General features: G+C 44.1%; 1 protein-coding gene across 2 annotated transcripts; it reads right to left on the bottom strand.

Annotated features, from left to right (window-relative positions):
• Nucleotides 1-127: 127 nt before the first annotated feature.
• LOC139539151 (cyclin-I-like) lies at nucleotides 128-18449 on the bottom strand. Of its 2 annotated transcripts, none has more exons than XM_071341977.1 (8): nucleotides 18215-18449; nucleotides 17568-17733; nucleotides 15507-15641; nucleotides 7822-7896; nucleotides 7329-7469; nucleotides 6699-6935; nucleotides 5668-5979; nucleotides 128-1130 (listed from the first exon to the last, which is right to left on the bottom strand). In XM_071341977.1, exons 2-8 carry the CDS (start codon nucleotides 17688-17690, stop codon nucleotides 963-965), a joined length of 1191 nt encoding a protein of 396 aa, XP_071198078.1. In that variant the 5' UTR covers nucleotides 17691-17733; nucleotides 18215-18449; the 3' UTR covers nucleotides 128-962. The 2 variants fall into 2 exon arrangements, with proteins under 2 accessions (XP_071198078.1, XP_071198086.1); XM_071341985.1 differs by having other exon boundaries at nucleotides 5639-5979; nucleotides 18215-18439.
• Between the last annotated feature and the right edge of the window lie 795 nt (nucleotides 18450-19244).

Consider the following 19244-nt stretch of genomic DNA (forward strand, 5'->3'; position numbering starts at 1 on the left):
CAAATGGCAAGCCCCTATCTCAATTAAGGTAGTCACCCTGCCATCGTGTTTTTATTATGTTGATGTACATTGTATATGTTCTGCAAAATGCTGAAAACTTTTATATCGAGTAACAAATTACATGAGATTGTTAAACGTTTTTCTTTATTGGTGCCACAAGGTGTACCAGCAGAGCATAGGCAGTTACCAGCACCCAAGAAAAAGACAGCTGCTTTTTGCAATAAATACAAAACATGTCATTTCTGAACAGTGAAGATAAGGTATTATGGTGGATTCATCTTCATCTCTCTTGTAACAAAAGCTGTTCATCTTAAAACAATACACAAACTGGGTAAAAAACCAAAACATCTGTAATGCTTCACTGAGTAAAATGAATGCTCTTTCATCAGTAATAGGATTCTGTTATCTTCTTTGCTTTTACTACTACACTGTGATGGGACAAATACATGAAGGTTGTGGACAGAGGATATTTAGATTAAGTTAAAAAATATATTATAAACAAATCAATCAGTACTTCACACAAATCACCTATTTCCTACTTTGGCAGGTTAACACAGTTATCTAGTATAAACACATTTACATTCAAATCAAACTTTGAAGTGACAAGTTTTGTGAAAGATTAAAAGCAACACGCTGAGGAAAGGAAGGAAAGAAAACAAATATATGTAACTTACAGAAGAGGCTTTAGGTTCAACGACAGAAATAAGATGACATGACCTTAAATTAGTCAAGGAAAATCTCTTACACACAGAATCACTGGGAGAAAGACAAGATTTATATCAATATTTTTTTTTAAATCCTTTTCTATTCAACAAATATTTATGAAATAGCAGCTTCTTTTTCCTTTCGTGCCTGGTACGGTGGGTTAATGCCCATGACTGCTGGAACACTGGGAACACTTGGACACCTCTTCCTTGCAGATCAGATAAGATGACGAGAAGGCCTTGGTTTCTTTCTCTTCTCTATGTGACACTGACGGGTTGGAGAGGGGGCAAGGGGGAATTGTTGCCCTCCTGCCTGACTAGCAGGACACTGCACCCCCCTAGAGGCCCCTCCGGAGGGCCCCCGCTCTCGTCGCTGTAGAGCCGCTTGATACCGTCGTAGAATTCGTCGACCTCCATCTCCTCCACCTGAAAAATAATGATAACAATAATAGATTACATTTGTATAGCGCTTTAAAAAAAATAGTTGTTCTCAAAAGCTACTTAGGCAAAAACATAATACAAATCAAATGTTACTGGACACACTTTCACATGGTTTTATTGGCCTCTGGCAGCCAGGAGTTCAGTTTGCATCAAATATCAATAGCTCAATCAAATTATAATTAGTCACATGACCGAATACAACAGGTGTAGACTTTACAGTGAAATGCTTACGAGCCCATTCCCAACAACAGAGTTAAAGACAAATATTTACACACAAAAAAAAATAAGGAAATAGGACAATAAAAACAATAACGTGACTATATACAAGGAGTACCAGTACCAGGTCAATGTGCAGGGGTACCAGGTAGTAACGTGACTATATACAAGGAGTACCAGTACCGAGTCAATGTGCAGGGGTACCAGGTAGTAACGTGACTATATACAAGGAGTACCAGTACGGAGTCAATGTGCAGGGGTACCAGGTAGTAACGTGACTATATACAAGGAGTACCAGTACCGAGTCAATGTGCAGGGGTACCAGGTAGTAACATGGCTATATACAAGGAGTACCAGTACCAGGTCAATGTGCAGGGGTACCAGGTAGTAACATGGCTATATACAAGGAGTACCAGTACGGAGTCAATGTGCAGGGGTACCAGGTAGTAACATGACTATATACAAGGAGTACCAGTACCGAGTCAATGTGCAGGGGTACCAGGTAGTAACATGACTATATACAAGGAGTACCAGTACCGAGTCAATGTGCAGGGGTACCAGGTAGTAACGTGGCTATATACAAGGAGTACCAGTACCAGGTCAATGTGCAGGGGTACCAGGTAGTAACATGGCTATATACAAGGAGTACCAGTACGGAGTCAATGTGCAGGGGTACCAGGTAGTAACATGACTATATACAAGGAGTACCAGTACCGAGTCAATGTGCAGGGGTACCAGGTAGTAACATGACTATATACAAGGAGTACCAGTACCGAGTCAATGTGCAGGGGTACCAGGTAGTAACGTGGCTATATACAAGGAGTACCAGTACCGAGTCAATGTGCAGGGGTACCAGGTAGTAACGTGGCTATATACAAGGAGTACCAGTACCAGGTCAATGTGCAGGGGTACCAGGTAGTAACATGGCTATATACAAGGAGTACCAGTACCGAGTCAATGTGCAGGGGTACCAGGTAGTAACATGACTATATACAAGGAGTACCAGTACCGAGTCAATGTGCAGGGGTACCAGGTAGTAACATGGCTATATACAAGGGGTACCAGGTAGTAACGTGGCTATATACAAGGAGTACCAGTACCGAGTCAATAGGCAGGGGTACCAGGTAGTTGGGTAGGGGTAAAAGTGACTAGGCAATCAGGATATATAATAAACAGAGTAGCGGCAACGTATGTGATGTGTGAAAGTGTGTGTTGTGTCAATATGTATGTATGTATGTATGTATGTATGTATGTATGTATGTATGTATGTATGTATGTATGTATGTTTGCATGCATATATACACTGCTCAAAAAAGTAAAGGGAACACTTAAACAACACAATGTAACTCCAAGTCAATCACACTTCTGTGAAATCAAACTGTCCACTTAGGAAGCAACACTGATTGACAATAAATTTCACATGCTGTTGTGCAAATGGAATATACAACAGGTGGAAATTATAGGCAATTAGCAAGACACCCCCAATAAAGGAGTGGTTCTGCAGGTGGTGACCACAGACCACTTCTCAGTTCCTATGCTTCCTGGCTGATGTTTTGGTCACTTTTGAATGCTGGCGGTGCTCTCACTCTAGTGGTAGCATGAGACGGAGTCTACAACCCACACAAGTGGCTCAGGTAGTGCAGCTCATCCAGGATGGCACATCAATGCGAGCTGTGGCAAGAAGGTTTGCTGTGTCTGTCAGCGTAGTGTCCAGAGCATGGAGGCGCTACCAGGAGACAGGCCAGTACATCAGGAGACGTGGAGGAGGGCAACAACCCAGCAGCAGGACCGCTACCTCCGCCTTTGTGCAAGGAGGAGCACTGCCAGAGCCCTGCAAAATGACCTCCAGCAGGCCACAAATGTGCATGTGTCTGCTCAAATGGTCAGAAACAGACTCCATGAGGGTGGTATGAGGGCCTGACGTCCACAGGTGGGGGTTGTGCTTACAGCCCAAAACCGTGCAGGACGTTTGGCATTTACCAGAGAACACCAAGATTGGCAAATTCGCCACTGGTGCCCTGTGCTCTTCACAGATGAAAGCAGGTTCACACTGAGCACGAGCACATGTGACAGACGTGACAGAGTCTGGAGACGCCGTGGAGAACGTTCTGCTGCCTGCAACATCCTCCAGCATGACCGGTTTGGCGGTGGGTCAGTCATGGTGTGGGGTGGCATTTCAGGGTTTCTGGGATGATGGTGTTTATGTCAGCCATGACAGGCCTTTCAAAGCATTTTATGGCGGTAGTCAGACAGGTTACCTTGGCATTCTTAGGCACAGGGACTATGGTGGTTTGCTTGAAAAATGTAGGCATTACAGACTGGGTCAGAGAGGTTAAGCGCATGTTCGGAGTACGCGTCCTGGTATTATGTCTGGCCCTGTGGCCTTGTGAATGTTAACCTGTTTAAAGGTCTTGCTCACATTGGCTACGGAGAGAGCATGATCATACAGTCCTCCGGAACAGCTGGCACTCTCACGCATGGTTCAGTGTTGCTTGCCTCGAAGTGAGCATAGAAGTCATTTCGCTGGTCTGGAAGGCCCACGTCACTGGGCAGCTCTCGGCTGGGTTTCCCTTTGTAATCCGTGATCGTTTCCAAGCCTTGCCATATCCGACGAGCCTCAGTGCTGGTGTCGTAGGATTCCATCTTAGTCCTATATTGACCCTTTGCATGCTTGATGGTTCGTCAGAGGGCGTAGAGAGATTATTAAAAGCGTCCGAGAAAATTGTCCTGCTCCTTGAAAGTAGCAGCTCTAGCCTTTACCTCAGTGCGGATGTTGCCTATAATCCATGGCTTCTGGTTGGGATATGTGCGTATGGTCACAACGTCGTCAATGCACTTATTAATGAAGCCGGTGACAGATGTGGTAAACTCCTTAATGGCATCGGATGAATCCCGGAACATATTCCAGTCTGTGCTAGCGAAACAGTCCTGTAGCTTAGCATCCGCTTCATCGGACCACTTGCGTATTGAGCGCGTCACGGGTACATGCTGTTTGAGTTTTTGCTTGTAAGCGGGAAACAGGAGGATATAACTATAGTCCGATTTGCCAAAATGGAGGGCGGGGGAGAGCTTTGTACGTGTCTCTGTGTGGAGTAAAGGTGTCTCTAGAGGTTTTATCCCTCTTTGCAGAGGTGACGTGCTGGTAGAAATGAGGTAAAACCGATAGCAACAGTGCTGAACTCTCTCCATTTACAGGCAATTTGTCTTACCGTGGACTGATGAACATCAAGGCTTTTAGAGATACTTTTGTAACTCTTTCCAGCTTTATGCAAGGCAACAATTCTTAATCTTAGGTTGTTACGGATACAGGTATCCTGTGTGTATCCTATGTGTATTTATTTTCTCTCCTTCTCCCCTCACAGGTGGCAATCATCATTCCCCAATCTGTCATCAATCAGAAGACACCTGCTCCTTTTCCATTAACCAATCACATCCCCTTGGTTTAAAAACCCTGTCAGTTGTTTTCTCTGGAGCTCAATCTCTCTGTAGATCTCTTGTTTGGTTTAGCAACTACATGTCACTTTGTCCGTTATCCTGTGAGTATTGTTTTGTTATGGTGTTTGACTGTTTGTTGGATGGTGGGAAAAGGGGGTAACAAGACAGGTCGCCCATGGGCATACACTACCCGTAGGAATACTTTGTCTAAGAACACTAGTTAGAACTGGGCGGACCACCCACTGTATTTTTGGTTAGTTAGTTAGCTGTATTGAAGTAGGCTAGTCTAGCTTAGGGGTGTTTTTGGATATTTGTTTCTTTCCTTGGGTCCAGCTCAGCCCCTTTTCCTGCCCCCCCTTTACCGTGTGTTTACCAAATAAACCATGAGTGTTTGACGGTAATTTAGTTATCTGTGGTTTTTCGTTCTCACTGTTACGTTTTCACTATTATACTTTGCATGAGTTATGTTACGGGTCTCGTTACCATCCCCCCCTAGACTGCCGGGCCAAAGGGATTCGTAACATAGGTCTTCTAAAAATATAACACAAAAATAACACCATTGGTCAGGAGCCCGTAAAAACGTCAGCCATTCCCTCCGGCGCCATTCTCGTCATACCATAAAAACAACATGCATTTAGTTTTTACGGAAAGGGATCACCAAAATAATATTTGAAAATAAATACGGTTCTGCTGCAAAATTCACATAAACTTTAAGAATACCACGGGAGCAAACGGAAAACACGGCAGTCGCACGTCCCTCCAATCCCCCCCTTGCATTTAGAATCAAGGCAGGTAAAATAGCAATAGTAGGCTAAGGTAGGTAGGTGTTAAAAATACTTTACTCCGGTTGATGGAGTAGCCAAGCTCTCACCTTGCGCTTAGCTGAGAGCTTGCTGCGCAGGTGGACTTGGTGGGGTTGGTGGCGGGGCATGGGCGGACCGTGGACCCGGAGCAGGGTGGTGGAGGAGGAGACCCAGGAGAGGCTTCGGTCCCTGGGGTCTGTGACTGGGGAGTGGAGCCTGGTGCTGGACTCTCCTTCCCTGTCGCAGGGGTCTGGGGCCAGACTGGGGATGCGGTGCAGGGGCTGGTAGATGTAGACAGTGTTGGGAGGCAGGGAAACTTCCTGTGTGGACAGGCGACGTGAAACCAGCGCTTGACAGCGGATGAGTTGAGAACTGTCGATCTAGAGGGGGAGTAAAATGAGAATCTTGATTATAATTATGTTATTGTGCATAAAAATGCAGGTAGACTATATTATGAAACCAATGGACAGCAACGGTTCCCAGGGGAATCCTGATAATACCAGTGACTAAAAAAACAAAACATGGATTCGATACGTGGGAGGGACTACAACATCTATGTTATGTAAACATCCATATTTTTTCCCCCTGTATTTGTTATGATTTCATTGAACAGATGGTGAGAGAAAGAGATGGGAGGTGAGTGTGATTGAACAGATGGTGAGAGAAAGAGATGGGAGGTGAGTGTGAATGAACAGATGGTGAGAGAAAGAGATGGGAGGTGAGTGTGAATGAACAGATGGTGAGAGAAAGAGATGGGAGGTGAGTGTGATTGAACAGATGGTGAGAGAAAGAGATGGGAGGTGAGTGTGAATGAACGGATGGTGAGAGAAAGAGCGATGGGAGGTGAGTGTGAATGAACAGATGGTGAGAGAAAGAGATGGGAGGTGAGTGTGATTGAACAGATGGTGAGAGAAAGAGATGGGAGGTGAGTGTCAAATAGGCAGTAGGTCAGACTAGAATCCACGTCAACATTGATAAATATGTGCGCTTTAGGCAGAAGCGCTGACTGTCTAACCGGCCCCTATCCAAACATGCTATTATACTGTACTGCAGGCCTAAATGTGTTTTTCTGAGCAGGAGGATAGTGAGAGTTTAGTACCTGTGCTTTCCTGAGCAAGAGGACAGTGAGAGCCAGCCCGTCAGGGCAGATATTCTCCAGCTCCAGGGAGACGAGGGCCAGCGCCAGCATGGATCCCCGGGAGAGGGGCTGTAGCAGGGCGCTGTCGGCCAGGCAGTAGTGCAGCTGCTGGGTCAACACTGACAGGTGCTGCGACGGGTTACATCCCAGCAGACCCACCGCGAACCGGGACTTGCAAGACAGCACCATGGCATGGAACTGAAGGGGAACAGCAGTGTGTAAGAGAGTGGTCTTAGCAACACTAAGGTTATGGATTCACAACCTCGGATCCCCATAGGGATCGCATATACATAATAAACATACAAAAATGTATGCACTCGAGTTAACTGAGGGAGAACAGCAGATTATAGACAAAGAGTGACAGTTACAGTTGATGGAATTTAGCTGAATAAACACAAAACTGTGTTGTGATACATTTTCTAAGTCATGTTATAAAGTGGTAACCTATAGCTCATAAACAGGGCAGTATTCTGGTGGATACAGTCACGGGTAGGACTGAGCCAGATCCTCCACTGCAGGCTAGTTAGTGGTTCTAGTGGTGGTTCTGGCTAGGACAGAAGTATGAATGTGGTGACAGAATACAATACTCACAATGTGTAGAAATTCCAGCGGTGTGGCAGCGTGCAGGTCCCAGTTCAGTTTATCCAGAATGATCCTCTCCATTCTCAGTATCTCTGATGGGGAACAGCCACATCTGCTGCTGCTGGCCAAGTCACGCAGCAACGGCACACGCTGGGCACACACACAGAGAGCGACACAGAGAGAGAGAGACGGAGAAAAGAGAGAGAGACAAAGAGGACTTCTGGTTAGTTGGGTTCAACCCACTTTCTGCCAACTTGGTGTGTAGTTCTCTAGACTTCATCTATCATTACAACTATTGGAGCTAATCTTCACAGTGAGCAACATTTCAGCATTTGGAAAATACATTTTTGTTGGGACGTTCATAAAATAGTTTGTTTTTAATACAGCTACAAATCCTATTGCCAAATGTTTGGATAACAAAGCTGAATAGAAAGAAACAAATAATGTGACTAGTGAAGCACACTAAGGAAGGACTGATGGTGTGAGGCTAGGATGTATTCACCTCGTCTTCCTCGCTGGTTTTGGCAGCCAGGAAGTAACAGGCGATGGCGATGCAGCGGAGGTACTTTGGACGGGCCTAAGGAGAGGAGAGAGAGAGAGACAGGGTCAGGAGGACTTAGTGACGTCACTAGTACCCCGTGTCTAAACTCAGCATCCTGGGATTTACCTAGTCTGTAAGGAAGGCAGCCCAGGTTAAAGACATTCTCCAGGACTACTACTCTGTAAGGCAGGCAGCCCTGGTTAAAGACATTCTCCAGGACTACTCCTCTGTAAGGCAGGCAGCCCTGGTTAAAGACATTCTCCAGGACTACTCCTCTGTAAGGCAGGCAGCCCTGGTTAAAGACATTCTCCAGGACTACTCCTCTGTAAGGCAGGCAGCCCTGGTTAAAGACATTCTCCAGGACTACTCCTCTGTAAGGCAGGCAGCCCAGGTTAAAGACATTCTCCAGGACTACTCCTCTGTAAGGCAGGCAGCCCAGGTTAAAGACATTCTCCAGGACTACTACTCTGTCAGGAAGGCAGCCCAGGTTAAAGACATTCTCTGGTACTTTTGTATACCTTTTAGCCAAAAGCGGTCCTCGAAAATTGCCTACTAGTCTTTGACTCACTCAAATGGCGAGGGGCTGAACCCCATTGGCTGGAACTTGAATTACTAGGGGGCTGGCCCAAGTAAGGGAAAATATAAAAAACAAAAATGGGCCGCAAACGTCAACAGCGTCATGCGAATCAAATTAGAAAGTCTAATTTTCTCACGTATATGCAGAGCAACGCTGCTAAATTGAGCGAATAAATGGTGTGGGTCGTTTGTAGCAAAGGAATTTGAGAAATTGTTATGATCTTCCCTATGTAGACTAGCTAAAGATCTAGTTTAAAATCTATATTGGGCTGTAAGACAAGGTTTCAGTTAAATAGGCTATATATTTTTAAACAATTGCAGCCTACCAGTGTTGATTTCAATCGCATATAGCCTAGGCAGGCTGGAATACTCAAGGACTCTAATTTCAAGAGAGAATACTGTTACGCAGAAAGAACGAGACTAGCTAAATTCTTTATTAACTGCTCAGGTGTATCTACTACCCTCCTCACGCTCGTGAGCTGACATAACAACTAGTGCAGGCAGGTATGGTGGCTCTGGTAGGACATAAGAGTAAAAAGGAACATGCAACAATAATTCACAATGCCTACGAAAAGATGGCGCCAAAGAACATGGTTGACGTTTTACATTCTCCCAAGCAATTGTGTAATTTTGTTATTTTATTTGCGTAACTTATATTTTAACTTATTGTGTACATAATGTTGCTGCTACCGTCTCTTATGGCCGAAAATAACTTCTGGACATCAGAAAACCGATTACTCACCGCGGACTGGAAAAAACGTTTTCCTTTAACGAGTCCGACGAGAAGGATATCCTGTTTTCACTGGAACAGGCCCAGATCCACGCCTTTCGCGTGAAGTAAAAACACCGGAAAAGGGGACGCAGATCGGGGATCCTTCTGAGAATCTGGAGGCGAGCGAGTAAACTCCCAATGACTTCCATTCTCCTTGCTAACGTGCAATCGTTGGAAAATAAAACTGATGAAATACTATTAAGATTATCCTACCAAAAGGACATTAAAAACGGTAACATATGTTTCACCGAGACGTGGCTGAACGAAGAAACGGACAATATAGAGCTGGCGGGATTTTTCATGCACCGGCAGAACAGAGACCTACCTCTGGAGTTCTCATCTATATTATTCGTAGCTGTCTATTTACCACCACAGAACGAAGCTGGCACTAAGACCACTCTCAACCAACTCTATAAGGCCGTAAGCAAAGAAGAAAATGCTCACCCAGAAGCGGCGCTCTTAGTGGCCGGGGACTTTAATGCAGGCAAACTTAAATCAGTTTTACAAAATTCTTACCAGCATGTCACATGTGCAACCAGGGGGGGAAAAAAATTCTAGACCACCTTTACTCCACACACAGAGATGCATCCAAAGCTCTCCCCCACCCTCCATTTGGCAAATCTGACCACAATTCTATCCTCCTGATTCCTGCTTAAAAGCAAAAAAACTAAAGCAGGAAGTTCCAGTGACTCGCTCAATATGGAAGTGGTCAGATGACGCGGATGCTACACTACAGGAAAGTTTAGCTAGCACAGACTGGAATATGTTCCGGGATTCATCCAATGGCATTGAGTAGTACACCACCTCAGTCATCGGCTTCATCAATAAGTGCATCGATGACGTCGTCCCCACAGTGACTGTACGTACATACCCCAACCAGAAGCCATGAATTACAGGCAACATCCGCATCGAGCTAAAGGTTAGAGCTGCCGCTTTCAAGGAGCGGGAGACTAATCCGGATGCTTATAAGAAATCCCGCTATGCCCTCAGACGAACCATCAAACAAGAAAGCGTCAATACAGGATTAAGATTGAATCCTACTACTTCTATGCTCGCATCGAGGCAAGCAACACTGAAGCATGCATGAGAGCACCAGCTGTTCTGGATGACTGTGTGATAACGCTCTCGGTAGCCGATGTGAACATAACCTTGAAACATGTCAACATTCAAAGTCGCTGGGCCAGACGGATTACCAGGACGTGTACTCAAAGCATGCACGGACCAACTGTCAAGTGTCTTCACTGACATTTTCAACCTCTCCCTGACCGAGTCTGTAATACCTACATGTTTCAAGCAGACCACCATTGTCCCTGTGCCCAAGGAAGCGAAGGTAACCTGCCTAAATGATTACCGCCCCGTGGCACTCATGTCTGTAGCCATGAAGTGCTTTGAAAGGCTGGTTATGGCTCACATCAACAGCATCCTCCCGGACACCCTAGACACCCTCCAATTCGCATACCGCCCCAACAGATGACGCAATCTCAATCGCACCCCACACTGCCCTTTCTCACCTGGCCAAAAGGAACACCTATGTGAGAATGCTCTTCATTGACTACAGCTCAGCGTTCAACACCATAGTGCCCACGAAGCTCATCACTAAGCTAAGGACCCTGGGACTAAACACCTCCCTCTGCAACTGGATCCTGGACTTCCTGACGGGCTGCCCCCAGGTGGTAAGAGTAGGCAACAACACGTCTACCACGCTGATCCTTAACACTGGGGCCCCTCAGGGGTGTGTACTCAGTTCCCTCCTGTATTCCCTGTTCACCCACGACTGCGTGGCCAAACACGACTCCAATACCATCATTAAGTTTGCTGACGACAACAGCGGTAGGCCTGATCACCGACAACGATGAGACGGTCTATAGGGAGGTCAGAGAACTGGCAGTGTGGTGCCAGGACAACAACCTCTCCCTCAATGTGAGCAAAACAAAGGAGCTGATCGTGGACTACAGGAAAAGGCGGGCCGAACAGGCCCACATTAACATCGACGGGGCTGTAGTGGAGCGGGTCGAGAGTTTCAAGTTCCTTGGTGTCCACATCACCAACGAACTATCATGGTCCAAACATACCAAGATAGTTGTGCAGAGGGCACGAGAAACATTTCCCCCCTCAGGAGACTGAAAAGATTTGGCATGGGTCCTCAGATCTTTAAAAGGTTCTACAGCTGCACCATCGAGAGCATCCTGACCGGTTGCATCACCGCCTGGTATGGCAACTGCTCGGCATCTGACCGTAAGGAGCTGCAAAGGGTAGTGCGAACGGCCAAGCTTCCTGCCATCCAGGAGCTATATAATAGGCGGTGTCAGAGTAAAGCCCATAAAATTGTCAGAGACTCCAGTCACCCAAGTTACAGACTGTTTTCTCTGCTACCGCACGGCAAGCGGTACCAGAGCGCCGAGTCTAGGACCAAAAGGCTCCTTAACAGCTTCTACCCCCCAAGCCATTAGACTGCTGAACAGTTCATAAAAATCGCCACCGGACAATTTACATTGACCCACCCTCTTGTACACTGCTGCTACTCGCTGTTTGTTTGTTACCTATGCATAGTCACTTCACCCCCATCTACATGTACAGATTACCTCAACTAGCCTGTACCCCTGCACACTGACTTGGTACCGGTGCCCCCTGTATATAGCCACGTTATTGTGATTCTTATTGTGTTACTTTTTATTTTAGCCAACTTGGTAAATATTTTCTTCTTCTTGAACTGCACTGTTGGTTAAGGGCTTGTGAGTAAGCATTTCACGGTAAAGTCTACACTTGTTGTATTCGGCGCATGTGACAAATAAAGTTTGATTTGATTTACAAAGCGAACATAACAAACACAACTGTTTATATGGATTCTACTGACAATTAAATGGCATATGCTACACATGTTAATTGACGCCCTCTACTCACGCTTACACATTTTTATGCCTTTGATGGCATCTCTCTGTGTGGTTTTGGTTATACCGTTCATCTCTCATTCCAGGATTTTGGGAATTACCGCCTTAGTACAAAAGGGGGCGCCAAAACCACACAAAAGCCCAGTGGCGTCATTTACCAGAATGCTAACAAAATTAGCACAAGTAATAGCTACTTTTCATGCAGGATACTAGCAAAATATGCTAATGAGCGCAAACAAAAATAAACGAATTACAAAGACAGGTAATCCAGCTCATAAAGGTATACATATATAGGTAGGAGCTATTGAATGTCATTTCTGGTGAGTTTGGACATTTACAAGCGAATGTGAACAAGGGACATTGGGCATAATGAACAAAGTTTTGACACATGCTTGTCTGAAAGAAGAACAGTACTGGCTCTGGAGCAGCATGTGTACATGCTGTGTCTGTGTGCAGTCTGGAGTCACTAGGTCAACAAGCCTGCCTGCTCAGCTCAGAGAAGATGGGGGAGGAGCAGACGGGCCAAGAACAGAGAGGAGAAAAAAAAACTATCAAGATAGTAGTGGCAGCTGTACAGATAATTCATTTAAATAGCTTTGATTTCTCAAACACGGCAGAAAGCTAACACTATATGATGCACCGTTATTAATTCAGCCACCTACTTAAATAACTAGCAAGTTAAAAACTTAGGGTCACGTAAACACAGAATTCTGCATTTTTCACGCAGGAAAAAAAGAAACCACATAACAAATACACCACATAACCAAAAGCATGTGGACACCCCTTAAAATTAGTGGATTCGGCTATTTCAGCCACACCCGTGCTGACAGGAGTATAAAATCGAGCACACAGCCATGCGATCTCCATAGACAAACATTGACAGTAGAATGTGGCAGTAGAATGGTACAGAAGAGTTCAGTGAGTTTCAACGTGGAACCGTTATAGGATGCCACCTTTCCAACAAGTCAGTTCATTACATTTCTGCCCTGCTAGAGCTGCCCCGGGCAACTGTAAGTGCTATTATTGTGAAGTGGAAAAACATCTAGGAGCAACAACGGCTCAGCCGCGAAATGGTAGGCCACACAAGCTCACACAAAGAGCGGGACCACCGAGTGCTGAATCACGTAAAAATCGTCTGTTTTTGCTTGTAACACTCACTACCGAGTTCCAAATTTCCTCTGGAAGAAACGTCAGCTCATGGACTGTTTGTCGAGCACTTAATTAACTGGGTTTCCATGGCTGAGCAGACACACACAAGCCTAAGATCACCATGCGCAATGCCAAGCGCCGGCTCGAGTGGTGTAAAGCTCGCCGCCATTGGACTCTGGACCAGTGGAAACGCGTTCTCTGGAGTGATGAATCACGCTTCCCTGTCTGACGGACGAATTTGGGTTTGGCGGATGCCAGGAGAACGCTACCTGCCCGAATGCATAGTGCCAACTGTAAAGTTTGGTTGCGGAGGAATAATGGTGTGAGGCTGTTTATCATGGTTTGGGCTAGGCCCCTTAGTTCCAGTGAAGGGAAATCTTAACACTACAGCATACAATGACATTCTAGACGATTCTGTCCTTCCAACTTTGTGGCAACAGTTGGGGAAGGCCCTTTCCTGTTTCAGCATGACAATGCTCCTGTCCACAAAGCGAGGTCAATAGGGAAATGGTTTGTTGAGAGTGATGTGGAAGAACTTGACTGGCCTACACAGAGCCCTGACCTCAACCCAATCAAACACATTTGGGATGAACTGGAATGCCGACTGCAAGCCAGGCCTAATAGCCCAACATCAGACCTCACTAATGCTCTTGTGGCTAAATGGAAGCAAGTCCCCGCACCGATGTTCCAACATCTAGTCGAAAGCCTTCCCAGAAGACTGGAGGCTGTTATGACAGCAAAGGGGGGGACCAACTCCATATTAATGCCCAGGATTTTAGAATGAGATGTTTGATGAGCAGGTGTCAACATACACTACATGACCTAAAGTATAAATATCTTGCTGCATTTTGTAAACGCAGATCTAAAACTCTTTTTATTGTAATTTCTGCTCGGCATCAGACACACATTTTGTGCTTCAGTTGCACCTCTCCACTCGGATGAGAATTCAGGAACGGGCATTCTATCAGCAGACAGCACTCTGACTGATGTCTAGCTACTTTTCTAGGTGTAGCCCACCACTTTTCTCTGGTAAAATTAAAGATGAAGTTTAAGCAAAACATTAGAAAGAATGCAGCCAGCTACATTTCCTATGATAAACATTAGAATGCAGCCAGCTACATTTCCTATGATAAACATTAGAATGCAGCCAGCTACATTTCCTATGATAAACATTAGAATGCAGCCAGCTACATTTCCTATGATAAACATTAGAATGCAGCCAGCTACATTTCCTATGATAAACATTAGAATGCAGCCAGCTACATTTCCTATGATAAACATTAGAATCCAGCAAGCTACATTTCCTATGATAAACATTAGAATGCAGCCAGCTACATTTCCTATGATAAACATTAGAAATATGATGAACATGCATTCTTTTTGCAAAAAATACCTCGCTTTTTCATTGTAATCTCATTTACTTGTGCGGCTGCCAGCCAAATTGCGTTGCACTTCTGTTGTCATGTGATGAAAACAAAGATATTTTCTGTCGAATGTTAATGTATTTTACGTGAAGGGAAACTATAGTTGCACGTCCCCTGAACACTCTATAGAAGAATAAAAAAACACCTATATTTACAATATAAAACACGACCCCTGTCAATACACAGCTGGACTCACCTGCTCAAGTGACTGGCTCAACTGCTCTGGGGAACTACGGTAAGCTTCATAGTGTAAAATAATGTGACCGGTGAAATTATGAAATTTGCAATCTGTTTTACCTCCTAACATATTGCACAAGTTGACTGCAGGTATTAACTTAAAAAGTATCTACAAATATTCAAATGTATTGAAAAAACTTCAAATAAATAGTTTCAACGGTTTTGACATACTGAAAAACCATCCTGTGGCTATTTCCAAATACCCTGGTATACCGTATACCACCCAAGCCAAGCTCTTTATAAAGGGAGCCAGGCTAATACTAGGGGAAGTAAGATTAGTCTGATAGATACAGGAAGAGACAGGAGAGCTGCTTCTGTCAACAGGCCTAAATAAATCACACACTGACACTTCCTGAGTGAACTCTAGAGTGTATGGTACTTCCTGCAACATCAGGTTTGATAAGTTACAGATGAATTTATATATTTAATAAAATATATTTAATCGAGGAAACTCATAAAACCGTCAAATCTTGTCCAAGAGTAGTCACAGTGAAGATAAGAAATATACCCTAGCCTACACAGCTGGTAAGGTTGAAGATGCTGTTGACATTCTACATAGATCTATAGCTGATCAGACTAAAGATTGTTTTGCCATCTTACCTTTATAGCGCCTAAAAACCTGTCTAAAATACTGATGGTTAGGGAGAGGGTCTCTGGATAGAGCTTGGTGTCACTGTGCAGGTCAATGAGCCAGCACACAGCCTCATCACGCTGGGCAGGGGAGATGTCTGTATCCTAGGGATAATCACAGAGGGGTCAGTTAAAATGACAGGACACCTCACAGGTCAGTTACAGAGGAGACATAGCATGAGCGTCAGTAAACAGTGAGTGATCCGTTCACATTCAGGGGGAAATAAACTCAAAAGATCCAATTAGGTTACAATATCAATGTCCAATGTATCAAAACCACTCACTTAAAAATGACTAACAAAAGTCTCAATCAAAACAACCAAAATCAAAATCATAGACTTGATTAAAGTACAGAAAAAATATTTCTTGAAGGAGAGCCTGAATGTCAATTAAAGAAACAAATACAGTCAACATTTCAACTAAAAAGGTCAAGCTGTCCCTTGAAGACAAAGAATGACTTGAGGCAAACAGATCAACCAAACCAGTGAATAAGTAAAAGGACCAACTGACTTTCTGAACTGGTCTGCGTGCCTGTAACCTGACACTGGTCTAACCAGCACCCACTGGAAGCTTTTAGCCTCAAATGACACATTATTCCCTATTTAGTGCACTACTTTTGACCAGAGCCCAAGTGCACTAGTGAATAGGATGCCATTTGGGATGCAGTCAAGTGTTGCTTTAAAGTGACCTGAACTCTAGCCTTGCCCTAAAGCCACTTCTCACCATCATGTTGCCTTGTTAAAGTGCCTCTTGACTCATAGTGAAATTACTCAGTGAGCAAAACAACCAATGTACTAGGACCAAGTCATTGTCTTGACATGAATTGACTGACTGGTTTACCCCTTCTACTGCACTCCGTTTTGGGACAGGGAGTACGTTTTACTGCACTCCGTTTTGGGACAGGGAGTACGTTTTACTGCACTCCGTTTTGGGACAGGGAGTACGTTTTACTGCACTCCGTTTTGGGACAGGGAGTACGTTTTACTGCACTCTGTTTTGGGACAGGGAGTACGTTTTACTGCACTCTGTTTTGGGACAGGCAGTACGTTTTACTGCACTCTGTTTTGGGACAGGGAGTACGTTTTACTGCACTCTGTTTTGGGACATGTGTCTGTTACTGTTATGTTTTAATTTCCATAGATAATTTGTAGAGAGATAAAATGTTGAAGGTCAGAGCCTTATACATTACAGTTGGATAAGGCTCAATATCCGGCTCTGGTGACACTGGCAGTAATAGCTTATCTTAGCAACATGTTGATGACCACACTGTGTACATGTGTACTTTTAGGCAAATCAGATAGATAGAAGTGTGCTGCAGTGAGTCAGCAGGAAAGAGACTCAGATTAACAGTCAGGCAGGCATCCTTTTCGAAATCCTGTTAACTTGCTAACACTTTCAGCAGGTTTCTGTTGCTAGCCAATGATCAGGGCAGGACTGTTCATTGGACTTATGAGTAGGATGGAAGTGAAAGCATGAACCTATTAGCCACAGCAGGTGCTTCAGTTTTTAAATTGAACCGTTATTTAACTAGGCAAGTCAGTTAAGAATAAATTATTATTTACAATGACGGCCTACAACGGCCAAAACCTAACCCGAACAACGCTGTGCCAATTGTGCGCCGCCCTATAGGACTCCCAATCAACGCCCATTGTGATACAGCCTGGAATCGAACCTGGGTCTGTAGTGACACCTCTATCACTGCGATGCAGTGCCTTAGACCGCTGCGCCACTCGGGAGCACAATATTTGAGTTCCCATACCAGGAGTTGAACCCAGGCCCCCTGGGTGAAAACCAGAAACCCTAACCGCTAGACCATATGGGAACCTTTAGATAATGGCCCGTTGCACTCACAAATGAATGCAAATGGGTCCTACTCCTAACAGTGACCTTAGGTGATACACATATATGTATCATATCTGTACCAAGGAAATAACCTAAGAAAGATACCACCTCAAAACAAAGTTTAACATGACCTGCTGCATTCTCTTTCATATGGACAACAGCACAGTGTTTTTGTGTTGTGGGATTCACCTGAACGCCGGTATACGTCTTTTTGGGCACGTACGCCTTCCACATCTGGGCTTCCCTAGAGGCGGCCTTTTCCAGAAGAAAAGACAGCCTCTGGCTTTCCAAGGGTTCGGCAAACTTCCTCATTGCGACCCCTGGATACGCCTCCCTCCCCACTGGATACAGCTACCTGTAAATGCCAGAGATGATACTTTGTGTTTTACAACATGTTTATGAATTGCAGTTACACCCCAGTTAAGATGATACCAAACAATCACTTCCTTATGAATACTACTGTAACCTGGTTTACGGACACTGGTCACCACTAAATACGCTCATTCACTTTCCCAACTAGCGAAACTCTTGTTTGTAGTAACAACCGCGATGAGGCATTCTCTCATATCGAGACGATTCAGGCTAATATTACCGATACCGTTTGTAACAAACTAGCGAGTTATGGTAACATTAGTAAACCAGTTAGTTGACGTAACAGCTAGCTAGCTACCGAACTAGCGAGAACAGAAACAAACACTAACCGATGGTAAACGTTAGCTAGCTAATAATAAAACATTTCATTAATAGACAACGCATATTATCCAAGATAACTTAATGTATTTATAAAAACGATATGGCTAGAAAGCTCTACTTCATGCTAGCTAGCATTAGCTTACCTCCCCTGCAAAGCTGTGGGAATCACAGTTTGACTTGGAAATCATCCGGTCCATTAAACTGAGGTAAAACAAAGAGGTAAATCGGGTCTTAAGTTACTCCATCTTCGATTTCATGTTGTGTTTTATTTTGGGGATAAATGGGGGTCTTCCAAATGAAATGTATATGAAAATGGTACGGAATAGACAGATATGTCTACTTCCGAGTAGGAGACTCTTGGGAGAGAGAAATCGATCCGCATACGTGCGTCACGTAGCTGGTCCCGAAAATGAATATTGTACAAATATTTGGGATAAATGTTATTTATTATGGTAAATTAAAAATACAATTGTTGTTTTCGGGTTTATCATGATGGATTTGAGCTATGACATTACATTTGTTTTCAATTGTATTCGATGTTTGGTAGACCTATTTTCTATTGCGAATGAATCCTACTACAATATTATGTTATGTAATACGTTTCAGACGTTTTCTTTACCCTTTGCCAACCACGTCTGAATATGAAACAGATTTGTATAAATAAACCACTATTTGTGATAATACTGTGCATAGGGGACATAAATTCGAATAAAACAGAGAGACCACACACCTTGTTCTTGACAGTAATCATAAACCTGGAAAATTATTTACTGCCAATGCTTCACCCCTAAATGCATGTATACATATTTTCTTTGAATTATTGATTTTGCTTTATAAAACCACCTCATTGCTTGGGGTTTTGTGTGATGTGCAGGAACAGTAATACAGTATCATGACTATAACAGTATTATCATAAATTCCCCTAGTCATCCCTGAACCAATTTATTGAACCTCTATTTAACTAGGCAAGTCAGTTAAGAACAAATTCCCAAATATTCTGCAGACAGTTGGTTGGACCAGAAAAAAAAGAAGGAAAAAAAAGGTCGTTTTATGTTTAAATGCCCTACATACAATCCGAGCTAATTATTTCTAACCAATCGTGAGTAAAAGGGTTTGTCCAGGCATCCAATAGAAAAAAAATAAAAATTGGGCGGACTATTTGAACGGGAAAAA

Source organism: Salvelinus alpinus, chromosome 1 (assembly GCF_045679555.1).
Source record: "Salvelinus alpinus chromosome 1, SLU_Salpinus.1, whole genome shotgun sequence".
Taxonomy (NCBI): Eukaryota; Metazoa; Chordata; class Actinopteri; order Salmoniformes; family Salmonidae; genus Salvelinus; species Salvelinus alpinus.

What these genes read in the sequence shown, in the direction of transcription:
- LOC139539151 (XM_071341977.1), bottom strand. Translation starts at nt 17,690, where the DNA reads ATGAGGAAGTTTGCCGAACCCTTGGAAAGCCAGAGGCTGTCTTTTCTT. An exon ending in AAACCAGCGAGGAAGACGAG is followed by an intron (nt 7,470 to 7,821) that starts GTGAATACATCC and finishes GTGTGTGCCCAG; the next exon opens with CGTGTGCCGTTGCTGCGTGA. An exon ending in CGCTGGAATTTCTACACATT is followed by an intron (nt 6,936 to 7,328) that starts GTGAGTATTGTA and finishes GTTCCCCTTCAG; the next exon opens with TTCCATGCCATGGTGCTGTC.